The sequence below is a fragment of the Parasteatoda tepidariorum genome, chromosome 9 (assembly GCF_982258835.1).
Source record: "Parasteatoda tepidariorum strain Cologne lab strain chromosome 9, Ptep-v5.0, whole genome shotgun sequence".
Lineage (NCBI taxonomy): Eukaryota > Metazoa > Arthropoda > Arachnida > Araneae > Theridiidae > Parasteatoda > Parasteatoda tepidariorum.
The window spans coordinates 24607757-24620999 of NC_141763.1; the positions used below are offsets into that span (position 1 = coordinate 24607757).

Below are 13243 nucleotides of genomic sequence, written 5' to 3' on the forward strand. Positions count from 1 at the left end.
TGAAACACCGTACTGGCCGTCGCGCAAAATTGACCGCCCATGTTTAGTCTCCTGGGCTCGGTAAAACTCGATATCGAGCGTACAGTACTTCGCTGTGTATGCCTAGCGATTTCTCCTGCTGTCAACCGTCATTTCCTTCCACCCTATATACCAGTCAACCACTGCCGTGGTAGTGCGAAGACGACCTCTTCTAAACCGCCGGACAGCTGTTCCTGTCCTCTGAAATGCGTTCACAGCTCATGAAACGATGGTGTAGGCGATCCCCAACTTCAGCCACACTGGTCACACTTCGACCTTCTTCCATCTTCCCAATGATTCGCGTAAACTCATTCAATTGTCAGCTTCTGTATTATCTATTGGCCATATCATACAATGGCAACGTATTCAGTTCGCTTAAACAGATTGATACCGTGCAGTACTATTCACATAAATACTGAGCTTCTAAAACCAGGTCATTTTATTTCCTTATGACATGACCCCTGGTACCTCATGGTGCTCATGTGCAAATTTTCTACTGTATCTTACCGTGATTGCCCTTCTCACAGACCTTCCCTTCCGTTGTAACTTCCAGTTTTGATATTGTGCTAGTTTTTCCGTTCTCTTCCTAATTTTTGCGCAGCAGAGTACTAATAATATAGCAATACAAAACTTTGTTGCACTTTCAAAGAAATGGCCTTGAGCAATCGTGAACTTAAATTTTCTACTGGAAAGGAACTTCATTAATTATTCATAGCCAACTTCAATATAAAAAAAATCATTCCTATCAAAAAAAAGTTCAAAATAACGGCTCTTATTTATTAACTGCTCATCTCTGCCTTGTTGAGTTAGACTTCGACTAAGTAAATTTACGGAGTCCCTATCCGCGAAGCGCGCACCTCACTCCTCCATCTGTTGTAATGCCCTTTGTTCGACTGGGGGGGGGGGGATATTTTCGTTTCGTGATCTGTCGCGCCAACTACAATCGCCAAACAAATTTAAAACTTGTAAATTTTTTTTAAAAAAAAGCATGTAGATGTTTCCCCGGGGGTGGTTACCAATTGGTCCCTTTCTGTGAAAATTCTTTTTTTTTTAGTCTCTCGCGGGCAGCTGCCCGGAAACCTCCAAAACTTGGCGATTATTCAGTCACAGATCAGGATACGGAAAACTTTTCGACAGGGTTACTATGATTATTAATTAAGTAAAATAAAAATATTATATATTTAAATTTAAATAAAATAAGTGGTAGCTATAGATCACTTTCCTTAAAAAAAAGAGAAGGAAATATTTTTTCAACCAGTATGTTATGTAATAATCTATTTAGTTATTTTTAGTTGTATGCTATTGTACATATTCTATATATTGCTCACGAAAAGTATTATTATAGCCTGTTTCAGATATCGCTTTATTCATAACATTAATGCCGGAGTACAAAGTTGTTTACTATTGGTCGCAATCTCTGCTGGACAATTTTACAACGACTTCATCCACAGTTAAAGTCCTGTTTAGGGTAAAGTTTGGCTATCATGAGGCAGCAAGTTTTTCATTAAGTTTCAGAAAAGGTATGTACTCTTTCCATTAACATAATCCTGTATTTTATCGATATAAAATTCCCCAGAATCTTCATCAAGACTAAAAAGAGTCTTTTCGCATCACTCTTAAATTTGCAACTCCTGGAAATTATATATAAACATACCTGCCAACTTTTAATCTTTTCGAGGATGATTTTTTTTACTGGCAGAGATGCCAACTTGCTCCGGACAGCAAATATATATTTTAAAGTGGTACTTTATCAATTGTGTTTCTTGGTTTAATAAATTCAATTTAGTTGATTTTTATCCACCACTATTTCTAAATAATTCGTAGGCTTATGTAATTCATCACTTTATAGAACTTTAGTCATGCTATACCATTTCATACCCTCCAACTTATGAGGATTTTGAAAATAATTCTTTCTTGTGGTAGCAAACCAAAGTAGAAATTTTTAAAGCAAATGGATCTCTCATAAAACTTTTATCAGAACTTAAGAATCTAGCCATATGGCCTGCACTTTTATAAGTAATAGTGGACAAGTTACGCTAAAATTAATTTTTTTTAAATATTAAGACATTAATTTTGCTACCGTCTGAAAAGAAGATTTCAGAAACTACGGAAATTCCGTAGCAGTTGGAGGGTATGCCTTTTAAAAGGCAAGCAAAAATAGTCAAATACGTGCAAAATTTACTTTGTAGATATTTACCGTTTTTTTATTATTTTGGCTTGTACGGAGCAGTTGGCATCTCTGTACTGCTAGTAAAATGGAATTTAGAGTATAATTTTAGGCAGAAATATACGCTGTATTTTGAAAAAGCCTCTGTGGACTTTCACAATACTATTACAGAGATGCCAACTGCTCCGAACACGCCAAAATAATTAAAAAAAAACGGTAAATAACTACAAGTAAATTTTGCAAATATTTGATTATTTTTGCTTTCTTTTTAACAGGTATAGCGTGATAGAATACTATAAAGTGGTGAATTATATAAGCCTACGAATTGTTTACAAATAGTGGTGGATAAAAATCTACTAAATTGAATTTATTAAACCAAGAAACACAATTGATAAACTACCACTTTAAAATATATATTTGCTGTCCGGAGCAAGTTGGCATCTCTGCTACTATATATATATTAATATATCTGCTAAATATTTTTAATAATAGTAGTGGTCAAAAAGATTATAAATTAAGTTTATAAATGCAAGGAATATATAGAAAGCAAACATTTTACTACCACTTTAAATATAGAAATAAAATTTTGCGCCAAAAAAGTTGGCAGGTAAGTATGTATATATTGCCCACTGGAGTGCAAAACTTAAGCAACAAGGTGCGTTTTTTGTCATAACTCTACAAAAAATCATCCGATTGACATGAAATTTGAATATGATGTACATTATTTTGTTCTTAAACGATGGTAAAAGAATAACGGGGCAGAAATAAATATAAAGCTTGAAGTAGAGTATGGAACAAAAAAAGGCTTTATTTGACATATAGAGGCGTTACACATGATTGCCTGAAGAAGCGTAATTACAAATGGCAGATGTTCCCTAGTATGTGATATGCCCTCCCCTTACTGTAATTGTTGCTTGGCATCGTCTCTCTATGCTAAGCACCAGATTATCCAGGAGTTCTTGGGGTAAACGTCTCCATTCCTCCTTTAACGCATCTTTCAGCTGATGGTTGTTGCCAGGAGGATACTGTCGTGTCGCAAGACGTCTCCCTAATGCATCCCACACATGCTCTATGGGATTGAGATCTGGAGAGTAACCTGGCCAATCCATTCGTGTGATATCTTCACTTTCCAGTAGCTCTTGAACATTAGCAGAACGGTGTGGCCGGGCATTGTCATCCATAAAAATGAAGTCTGGTCCAATGGCCCTTCGGAACAGACGCACATGGGGTAGGATTGCCTCATTGCAGTAGCGGTCTCCAGTTAGAGAACCTCGGTCGAAGATCTGAAGCTCAGTCCGCCTCAGACGACAAATCCAGGACCACCGTAACGATCTCTTTCTGCGATGTTATTGGGATAAAATCGAGCTCCATCTCTCTCCAGATCAACTGACGTTGAGAATCGCTTGTAGCACTAAAACGACTCTCATCTGTGAAGAGGACGACTCCATTGATGAAGTGTCCAGGTTTCGTGTTTTCTGCATCACTCTAAACGGTGCCGCCGATGGCTAACTTTTAAAGGTATGCAGCGTTCAGGACGTCTAGCAAATAAGCCACCTTTGTGGAGGCGTCTGGCCACTGTAAATCTTGATACTTGTCGTCCTGTGACTGTGCATAGTTGCTGAGATATGGCGCTCGCTGACTGAAAACGGTTTCTTTTCGCCTGGAGGACAATGTAACGGTCATCTCTTGGTGTTGTTTTCCTTGGACGGCCACCACCAACCTTCCGAACAGCTGTACCAGTTGTTTTAAAGGCATTCCAAGCACGAGAAACAACACTTTTGTTGATCCCGAACTCTTCGGCGACAATGGTCACACTATGCCCCTCCTCAAGCTTCCCAATCATGCTTTCTCGAGTAAAGTCGTCTAAATGATTTCTTGAAGACATGTTTCACAAAACAAATCACTTGCATCGAATGTCTTTAACTACGGTGCTCTTCATCCTTTTATCACAGCTTTGACCTGCGTGCGCCGACCCACAAGGTTTACGTACACTTACATCACCTACGACGTTTTATTTCTAAAATTTGCATACAAATAATCTTTCTACTGATTTACGTGCATATTATACTGCAATTTCATGGCTATCTTATACTTTGTTGGGGAGCTGTGGCCGAAAAAGCACTAGTTGCTTACGTTTTGCACACCAGTGTATATATATTCTATATATAATAAGAAAATGAATTAAATTTACAAAAGCCAAAAAGAGACAAAGAAATAAATTAACTATTAAAAGATTAAATCAAAATGGAAAAGCGCCTAAAGCAGCTAAAACCAAATTTGCTTTATTTAATTTAGAAATTCAAACAAACATTAAATCTGTAAAAATTAAAATATATGTGTGTTTGTAAGACAGCACTTCACCAGGGGACACACTATCTACAAACACATAGGAGCCTTTCTGTTGTCAGTGGAGAATCCAAAACTGTCAATTTCGGATCCATTTCGGGCAAATCCGTGACCCAAATCACCATGTGCAAAGCAGGCAATTCATGTTTCTCCCTCTCTCTTTTCCTTTCTTAACCCTTTGACGGTTAACAACGAGTTCAGCTCGCAATCGAATCGTGCCTCATAATGCGCGCAAACGAGTTCCGCTCGGGAGCAAGATTTTGACCGTAATGGTTAGTAACGAGCACTACTGGCGTAGTGAAATTTTTCCCCACTGCGCGCTGACGAGCTGAGCTCGTTCGCCATTACTATTCTGCATTGACTATGTTAAAAACGAAAAGTACGTAAAAACTGTTATTTATGTACTACGAATACTTTAAGAAATTTTTAAAACGCGTGAGGCGAGCTATCTACCGCATCCAGAGATGCCAACTTGCTCCGCTTCGTTATTTCCTAGTGATAGCGAAAGTCAAGTTACTTTCAGTTTAATATTTTTCCTTTAAGGTAATTTTTTCACCACTAAATATCAAAAACTATAAGTAACATATAAAATGCAACGTTAGAACAACTATCCTCTGGTTACTCTATTAAAAAGTAGGCGTAACTGTCCTTCTCCAACGAAATTTACTACATAATTTGCTACCACTTTATTCTAACTAACAATTCCAGAAGACGGAGCAGTTGGCATCGCCAGAGAATGGTGACATTTTCTGAAGAACGGCGGTGGAGAACAGCTGCCACTTTCGACTACTGTTTGCACGTAATACTGCGCGAATTAATGAAACGAAAACTGCTCATTTCCCTGACCGTCAAAGGGTTAAATAAAAGTTAATTTTTTAAAATCATTAAAATTGCATAATTAAATATCAATTAACTGCAAACTTCCTTAAATAATCTAATATAATATTACCTTGCGCACATCCATTAACTGGCCCATCCTTGGTAACTAACAAATCAAACGTGCTTCAGAACTGCAGTAAGAACGCACTATAAAACAAAATCCCTCTATTTACGCTTTAACCTTAATTTGCGCTTCCGTTTCATATTTTGTAATCTGGAAATCTTATTACGAAAATATATTAAATCATTCTCGAAAATTTTCTATTTATATAAGTTCTTTTGAATTCGCTACTTGCTTTATAGATTTCGTTTTATGTTTTGTTCTGTTTTTTCTTTGCATTTTGTTACGTGATTTTTATTATTTAATGTGATGTATTCTATTTTGTTTTTTTAAAAAATTTTTTCAGTGCTCCATATATATATATATTGTATCGATCTATTTTGCTTTGTCTATACTGATACAATATTTGAAAGCACTCTTTTTTGCGGATGTAATCGTGTCAATTGATGAAGAGATTATATCTTCTTTTTTTTGGGATTCTTATTGATTCTTTTCCTAATTTTAATTTTTTTTAAATAATTTTTTTTCATCTCTTTTTACATTATTCTGTAATTTTTTCCATGTTTTCTCTACTTTTTGAACTTTTGCATTATATATATATATATATATATATATATATATATATATATATATATATATATATATATATATATATATATATATATATATATATATATATATATATATATATATATATATATATATATATATAAATGCTTTTAAAATGCCACTTAACATTTACTAAGATTTTCAATTTTATCGAAAAGAAATACCATGAATTTTACAAAAACTTCTGATTCTGCATGAAAATCTCGATCTTTTTCAGTCACTCCAAATTTTTTGCTAGATCTTTTTTTTCCCCCTGACCTAAGACCCTCGAACCGATGAGTAAAACCAATTAGTCCTATAACTTTTCATGCAAATAACGTTAAACAGTTTTAAAAAAAATAAATAACGTCAGAGAGGAAGTTCAACGTTCAGACTCAAACATTTTTGAAAATCATAAATAATTTATTAATTGATTCAAGTTACAAAGATTCTGCAGCTATTAATATTGTTAGAAATAAAGGATAATAGATGAGTTACCGACTTTTATTTAGGGTACTCTACTCGATTTCCTTAATGCTCAGAAATTACTAAATGCAAGCTAATTCCATCTTTCTCAGGATCAAAATTCTGCATTAGCTTGTGGATATCAAGGTATTCCGCTGAGTAGTACCAATATTTTGATTTGAAGAACCACTTAGTTGCATGCTTTTGTCTGCCAGATATGTTATTTTATATACTTTTACACTTCAAAACCCTAAGCAGAAGAGATGCTAATTAGTAATTACTCTTAATTTGACAAAATATTTTAAAATAAATGTCTTCAGACATTAATTTTTCAGTTTATTGACATATTTCGCCGACTTTTAAAAGGCTCATCACGACTTACCTGCAACAAAGTGGTGCATCACATAACCTTTTGAATTATTTAGAAGTAGTAGTGAGTGAAACCCCTCTAAATCGAATTTTCAAAATCAAGAATCATACATTGAAAGACTACAACTCAAAAGTTTTTATTCATTGTCTCACAAGTTGGCAAATCTGAAGTAGGTTGAATCAGAGATCGCTGTTTGAGTGGCAAGATTTAGAGAAGAATAACATAGTGTTCCAACAGTCCTTGAAAAACTTTAGTAGTAAATTTATGCTAGAAGATATTTCTTATTTTAATATACCCTTTGGATTTTAAGAGGTTTGAAGGTCTCTCTCTTTATTTAACTAAAACTGGGTGCCTGGGCCGTGCAGCGGCCCCTAACCCATTCATCATGAAGTATTTACAGGTTGAATTAAAAAACATTTTGAATTATGCAGCATTTAGGTAGCATTACAAAAGATCAAGCATATTTGCTTGATAAATTAAACATGATTTGATAAGGTTTGAAGGTGGAGTTTTCATGCATGTATACTTTGTTTGGAAAACAATTCTTAGTGGCGGTAACACAGAAATTAAATTATCGATATTTCTTTAATTTTCGTTACCACCTTGTAAGCACAAAGATAAATTCAGGGTCGAGACATAATTCCAAGTCGCTACCACCAAGCTGCTGATCATTTACAGAGTTGCCAACTAGCTCCGGACAGCAAATAAATATTTTAAAGTGGTAGTTTATAAATTGTGATTCTTGGTTTAATAAATTCAATTTAGTGGATTTTTACCCACCACTATTTCTAAATAATTCGTAAGCTTATATAATTCAAGCTGTACCTATTAAAAAGCAAGCAAAAATAGTCAAATGGTTGCAAAATTTAGTTAGTAGTTATTTACCGTTATTTTAATTATTTTGGCGTGTCCGGAGCAGTTGGCATCTCTGCATTTAGCAGTATGGCAATACCGTTTATCTACCAGGAAGGTTCTTCACAATCTATTTTTCAGTGGCAGCATGATTTAAGTATTAATATTTTTTTTGATTCAATGCATTTGATTTCATAATGATTTTTCCCATAAACTTTGAAGTTTTTTAAATATTAGATAATAGTTTCTATTTTAATTATTTTATTTCCACTATGTAAAATATTTCTCAAATGACCATACAGTTCAAAAGCTATTAAAATAAAAAAAATTGTAAATTTTTATGCTTTCAATATTTTAATTATCTCTGAAATGTACTACCAGTCTACAAAAAATATATTTGTGGACAGGCTTTGCGTTCTCTTTTAAAGTAATTTCTTGTACTATTATTTTTTCCACTTTAATATATTTATTTACTTATTAAAACAGACTTTATTTTCAGAATGTGGTGGAGTTTTCACCAAACCTACGGGAATACTAAAGAGTCCATATTACCCAGAAAACTATCCAGCTCTAGCAGAATGTATATACGAAATTCGTACGAGCCCTGGAAATATAATCAATATTACATTTGACAATATGGTGATAGAAGATGAGCCCCAATGCCGATATGACTATTTAAAGGTAAAATAGTTTCTTATCTTATTTAATATTTGGGTACTTAAGAAACTTGTTAAGTGTTTTTCGACAGAGTGATTAGTTAGAAATAGTGCAAAAAGGGGTAATTCCTAATGTTCTACAATTTTGTACTCATAATTTTAACTGCGTGTATTGACTTGAAAAAAATTTTACACAAGTTTATGATCAAAATATAACTTATGTATCTTTTGATAATTGTATTAAGGTTGAAAAAAATCAGATTTACATAAGTTTATCAAAAGTAATGATAAAATTTTCCATAATAGGGTACTGCCGAGGGGACCCTAGAATAGCCCACCCCTTGACGAATTTTTTAAATCTCGCCAAACTAGGTTGATATTTCAGGGAGATTATTTTGAAGGTCCGATCACACCACCAAAATTCTTAAACCTGATTGGTTATTTTATATGTATACCTACGCTAAAGTTGGATTGCATTAGAAAAGAGGTAAAAGGCTTTATTTTTTCGCCCTTTATGAGTCTGATCTCTTATTGTTAAAATCATGATTATTATTCAGTTATTTTTTATTCTATTAAAAAATACTTTTATAGATTTGTAATAATTCAGATTACTTTTTTAATAATCAAAAAGCAACGTTGATCCCAGTAATGATTGCAACCTTGGCGAGATTTCAAAAAGTCACCAAGAGCTGGGCTTTTCTAAAATTTTACAGCTACTGCCATAGTATTTGTAACAAATAAATACTGTTTTATTTTTATTTTATGCCTTTAATTTGGAATACAAAGTTTGAAACGTAATGGAGGCAGAAAATATACTAAGGAAAGATGATAGATATTTCATGATAATTAGGGATAAATAAATATTTTGCTGGTGAATTTTAAAATTTTTTTATTAATATTAAGCTGATGACAACCAACGAAATTTAATAATATAAATTAGATCGTATCTGCCAATTTTCTGGCTAATTTGAATGTGCAGACAGCAATTCGAAGTTCTTTTATGCCTTCCTAACGTTTCTATGTTATATAGAGAAATTACTTACGTTGTATTTTCATTAAATAAAAACAAATGAAACTTTGCAGTATTTAAAAGAAGCAAAATTTCTCTCTTGCTTATTCACAGCAATATATTTGTTACTTTTTTAAAAATAGGTTTTTAATAGTTCAAACACAAATAGCCTTTTTAAAATTCATTTATAACTTAGTTAATTTTCTACTGAAATATAATATCTTGAATAATTTATTTGTAAATTATGATAATAAAAGACAGAACCATTTACAATTTTTAATTTAGATTCAAGATGGTGAAGAGAAAAATAGCTCAGTTATCGCACTGATTTGTGGAAATGGGCCAAAGCCAGTAATATCTACAAACAATTACTTAAGATTGACATTTAGAACTGACGGTCATACTGAAGAACAAGGATTTTATGCAACTTATACTGTTGTAGAAAATGGTGAGATCAAACAGTATTAATTACTTTTTTTAACCCCTCTTGTAGAAGGTTTGGAGCAAATTAAATAACAGTTTTATACTTAACTCTATGTGAACAGTCTTTCTTTCAGCAACAAATGTTTTGGAATGGAAAAACTGCCAGCACAATTTGAAAGATCATGCTTAAAGCTTTCAGAATTGGTGTCTTTTTACCCATTACAAAATAATACCTTGTTTGTGCTTCGAACCCAATGGCATGACTGTGGTATTCTGACGAGCACTACTCATAGGCTGCCTTTTCTTCCCTGACAAGCTAGTACTCATCGATATTAAGCTTGGTGGGTTTCAAGCTGCCACTGAGGATAGAACTTTAATCCTCCCCTATGAGAATTCAATGCTTTTAACAAGTCAATCATCGCGGCTCATAGATGGTCCGGAAGTAATCTTGAAATTTTGATTACAAGAACCGCTCTGTCTAGAAAAAATGCATTTAATTAGAGAAGAAAAATAGGAAAGCAACATTTCCATAATAAAAATGGAAATAAAGTATGTGTTTCTCATAAATAGTCTCTAAAGAAAAAAGGCTTTCTCTACTATGACAAAAGTTTAAAAAGCAGTATCTGTTTTTTTATTTTAGTCATAGTATAGTAAACTAAATGCATAAGTTCGTATTATACCAGGTTCCAGGGTATAATGAAGATTCGAATGATTGTTCTTAGCTATATAGAGATTTTAATTAAATTAAATAATATCTATACTATAACAGAAATTAAAAAAAAAAATAAAACATTGATTAACTTGTACATGTACTTTTTATTTATATATATAGTACATTATATGTATAGTACATTTTTATGTACTATATTATAAATTTATTAAGAGAAAAATTTATTTAAAGAGATATATTTACTATGAGAAAGAAAAATTGTTCGTGTAAAAAGTATTTCAAAATCAGTAATGTCAGCCAACTAAAGTCATTTCGTTGTTTTAATACATTTGATATCAGCTTCTCCACAGTTATTCTCGGTAAATACAATATCTCTTTAGAGGCTTTTGTTCCTTCAAGCGATCTTTTCAGAATTTTCCTACCTTTTCTAATTTGTATTTCATCTTCTCGAGCACAACACTCTTTTGTAGGCCTTGGTTGTTTCAACCACCTGTCTTTACCACCATCTTGTATCTGCAGCGATACCCCTCTAATTTTTAGTTTAAAAACTTTAAAAAAAAACTTTTTAAAGTCATTCAACGATCCAATTAATGGTTCCAGCTATCGGCATCTGAGAAGTTTTTTGAAATTCAAAATTTTATCAGAGTTACCTTGCAAACATCACCAAATATGGATCAGATATCTTAATTTATTGCAATCGCGAATAAAGATGTTCACATGTCCGATTTTCCAACAAAAATCTCTTGAGTAAATTTAGTGGGAAATTATATGTTATTTTATATGAAAAACTATGTATCATAATTGTCGTATCTATTATTCGAAGAATTACATACATTAGTGAGTTTTTTTATGTGTAACTGCAACATCTTTGTCTATTCCCAGAACATAGCAAATGTTCCCTTGGAGATAACTTTCACTGTTCCAATACCACTTGCGTTCCAAAGAGTGAGGTTTGTGATGGAATAAAAAACTGCGAAAATGGCGCTGATGAATTTGGTTGCGGTAAGAAAATTTTATTTAATTGCATTGTTTTATAATACAACGAACAAACAATGAAGATTCCTAAATGAATCGACTTACTCCCAAGAAATTGATTTCTTTTATATTCAGCCGGAAAACACACTACTATATTCTTCGTAGACGCATTCTTCCCATTACTGCAAGTAAACGGCTAAGATTCTTTGTAGTGGTAGCATACCTGCCATATATGTCTCTTTCCAAAAATAATTTCCCAAGTCGTAGGGAAATGAGAATTGAAAAATTAAATATAAGCAAAACTACTTTTATTATTATTCTGATGGAGTTAAAAGATATAAGTTTACTATTATTATACATTTATGTAATTGTTAAAAACATTCTAATTTTTAAAAAAAAATTCCAGAAATAAAATATCAAGCTTGCTTAAAATCTTAAAAAGGAATAACTAATCATGGGCAAAAATCTATTAAAATTAGCAACTTTTTCTAGCTTATTTCCTTCAGTTTGTTATTAAAAAACACACGTCTCTCTCTGTATGGAGTTTAGTTGGTAAGTATGAAACACCAAAAAGTCACGCAAAAACTGTTGCTCCCTCTGTTTTATACGATAATTAAAATGTGTGAAGAGGCCAGTCATATTGCCTTCCCTGTATTCTTACGCCTCATCAAAATTATTTATTACTCATAGAAAATCGTTTAATTCTTCCTTATATGGAAGTGAAAGATCTTAAAATAACTCCTCTTTCGAAATATAAATCTAATTATTATTCATTGGTATGTTTTCAATCTTGAAGTCCCAAAATAGAATATCTACACTTATCCTTTACCAAAGATATTTTATGAAAACGAAAGAGCTTTAATGCTTTTATTAATACAAAAGTATTTATAATTTTTGTATTACACACACATATATATATATATATAAAGAGAGAGAGATACATACACATACCTGCCAACTCTTTCGGATTTTTCGGAAGATCTTAAATTTACAGTTAAACCGGTAGCCAGTTTTTATCCATTTAAACTCGATTCTTGTTTGAATACATTTATTTAAAATGATTTTGATTACCGTTATGTTTATTAATTTAAACACTACTAATCGTTTCGTCTTTCACTGAGTGGATTAATTATAATTGAAAATTCTGACAATGTCAATTCAAATTTCGTTTTACTACCACTAGGTTAAAGCTATTTTGAAGAGATTAAAAGTTGGTAGGTATGTGTGAGCCACGCCCTTAGCGACCAACCTCATGATGTAAAGATACGACTCAAAAGGTTTCGAAAAGGTTCATGAAAAATATATATTCAGTTTTTTTGCTACATTGTTATCATAAAACATGTTTGCACATGTTCAAAATTATATTAACATAAACTCCAACATTTGAGTTTCTCGCAATAATTTTTTCTAGAGTTAGGAAACTGAAGCTACATTTTTCCTAACTAATGGAGTTATCAAATTTTATAAACATGACAATTGGTTTGTATGAATTTTTATATAACAGTTTAAATTACTTATACGCATAAATGAGATTCATTTAATTTTAATTCATAAAAAATGTTAATTCAATACTTTTATTGCCATGGAAAAAATATATATTTTCTGAAATTACGGAAATTTCGTAATACTTGAAGAGTATGTTTTTATAACAAACCGTTTTAGAATTGTTTAAATGTTTTAAAATTGTTTAAATGCGGATACATAACTGTGGTGGTATGTCTTCAAAGGATGATCCGAAAACATACCATCTCAGTTTTGATTCTC

At 32.4% G+C, this 13243-nt stretch overlaps 1 protein-coding gene across 1 annotated transcript in view; it reads left to right on the plus strand.

Moving 5' to 3' along the window:
* LOC107442789 (uncharacterized protein CG3556) overlaps positions 1–13243 on the plus strand; it is a 36354-nt gene that overhangs the window by 9671 nt on the left and 13440 nt on the right. Inside the window, exons 3-6 of the mRNA XM_087151059.1 lie at positions 1364–1538; positions 8246–8427; positions 9697–9859; positions 11387–11506. Of these exons, the coding sequence (XP_087007185.1) occupies positions 1364–1538; positions 8246–8427; positions 9697–9859; positions 11387–11506 (640 nt within the window). The remainder of the gene's footprint in view (positions 1–1363; positions 1539–8245; positions 8428–9696; positions 9860–11386; positions 11507–13243) is intronic.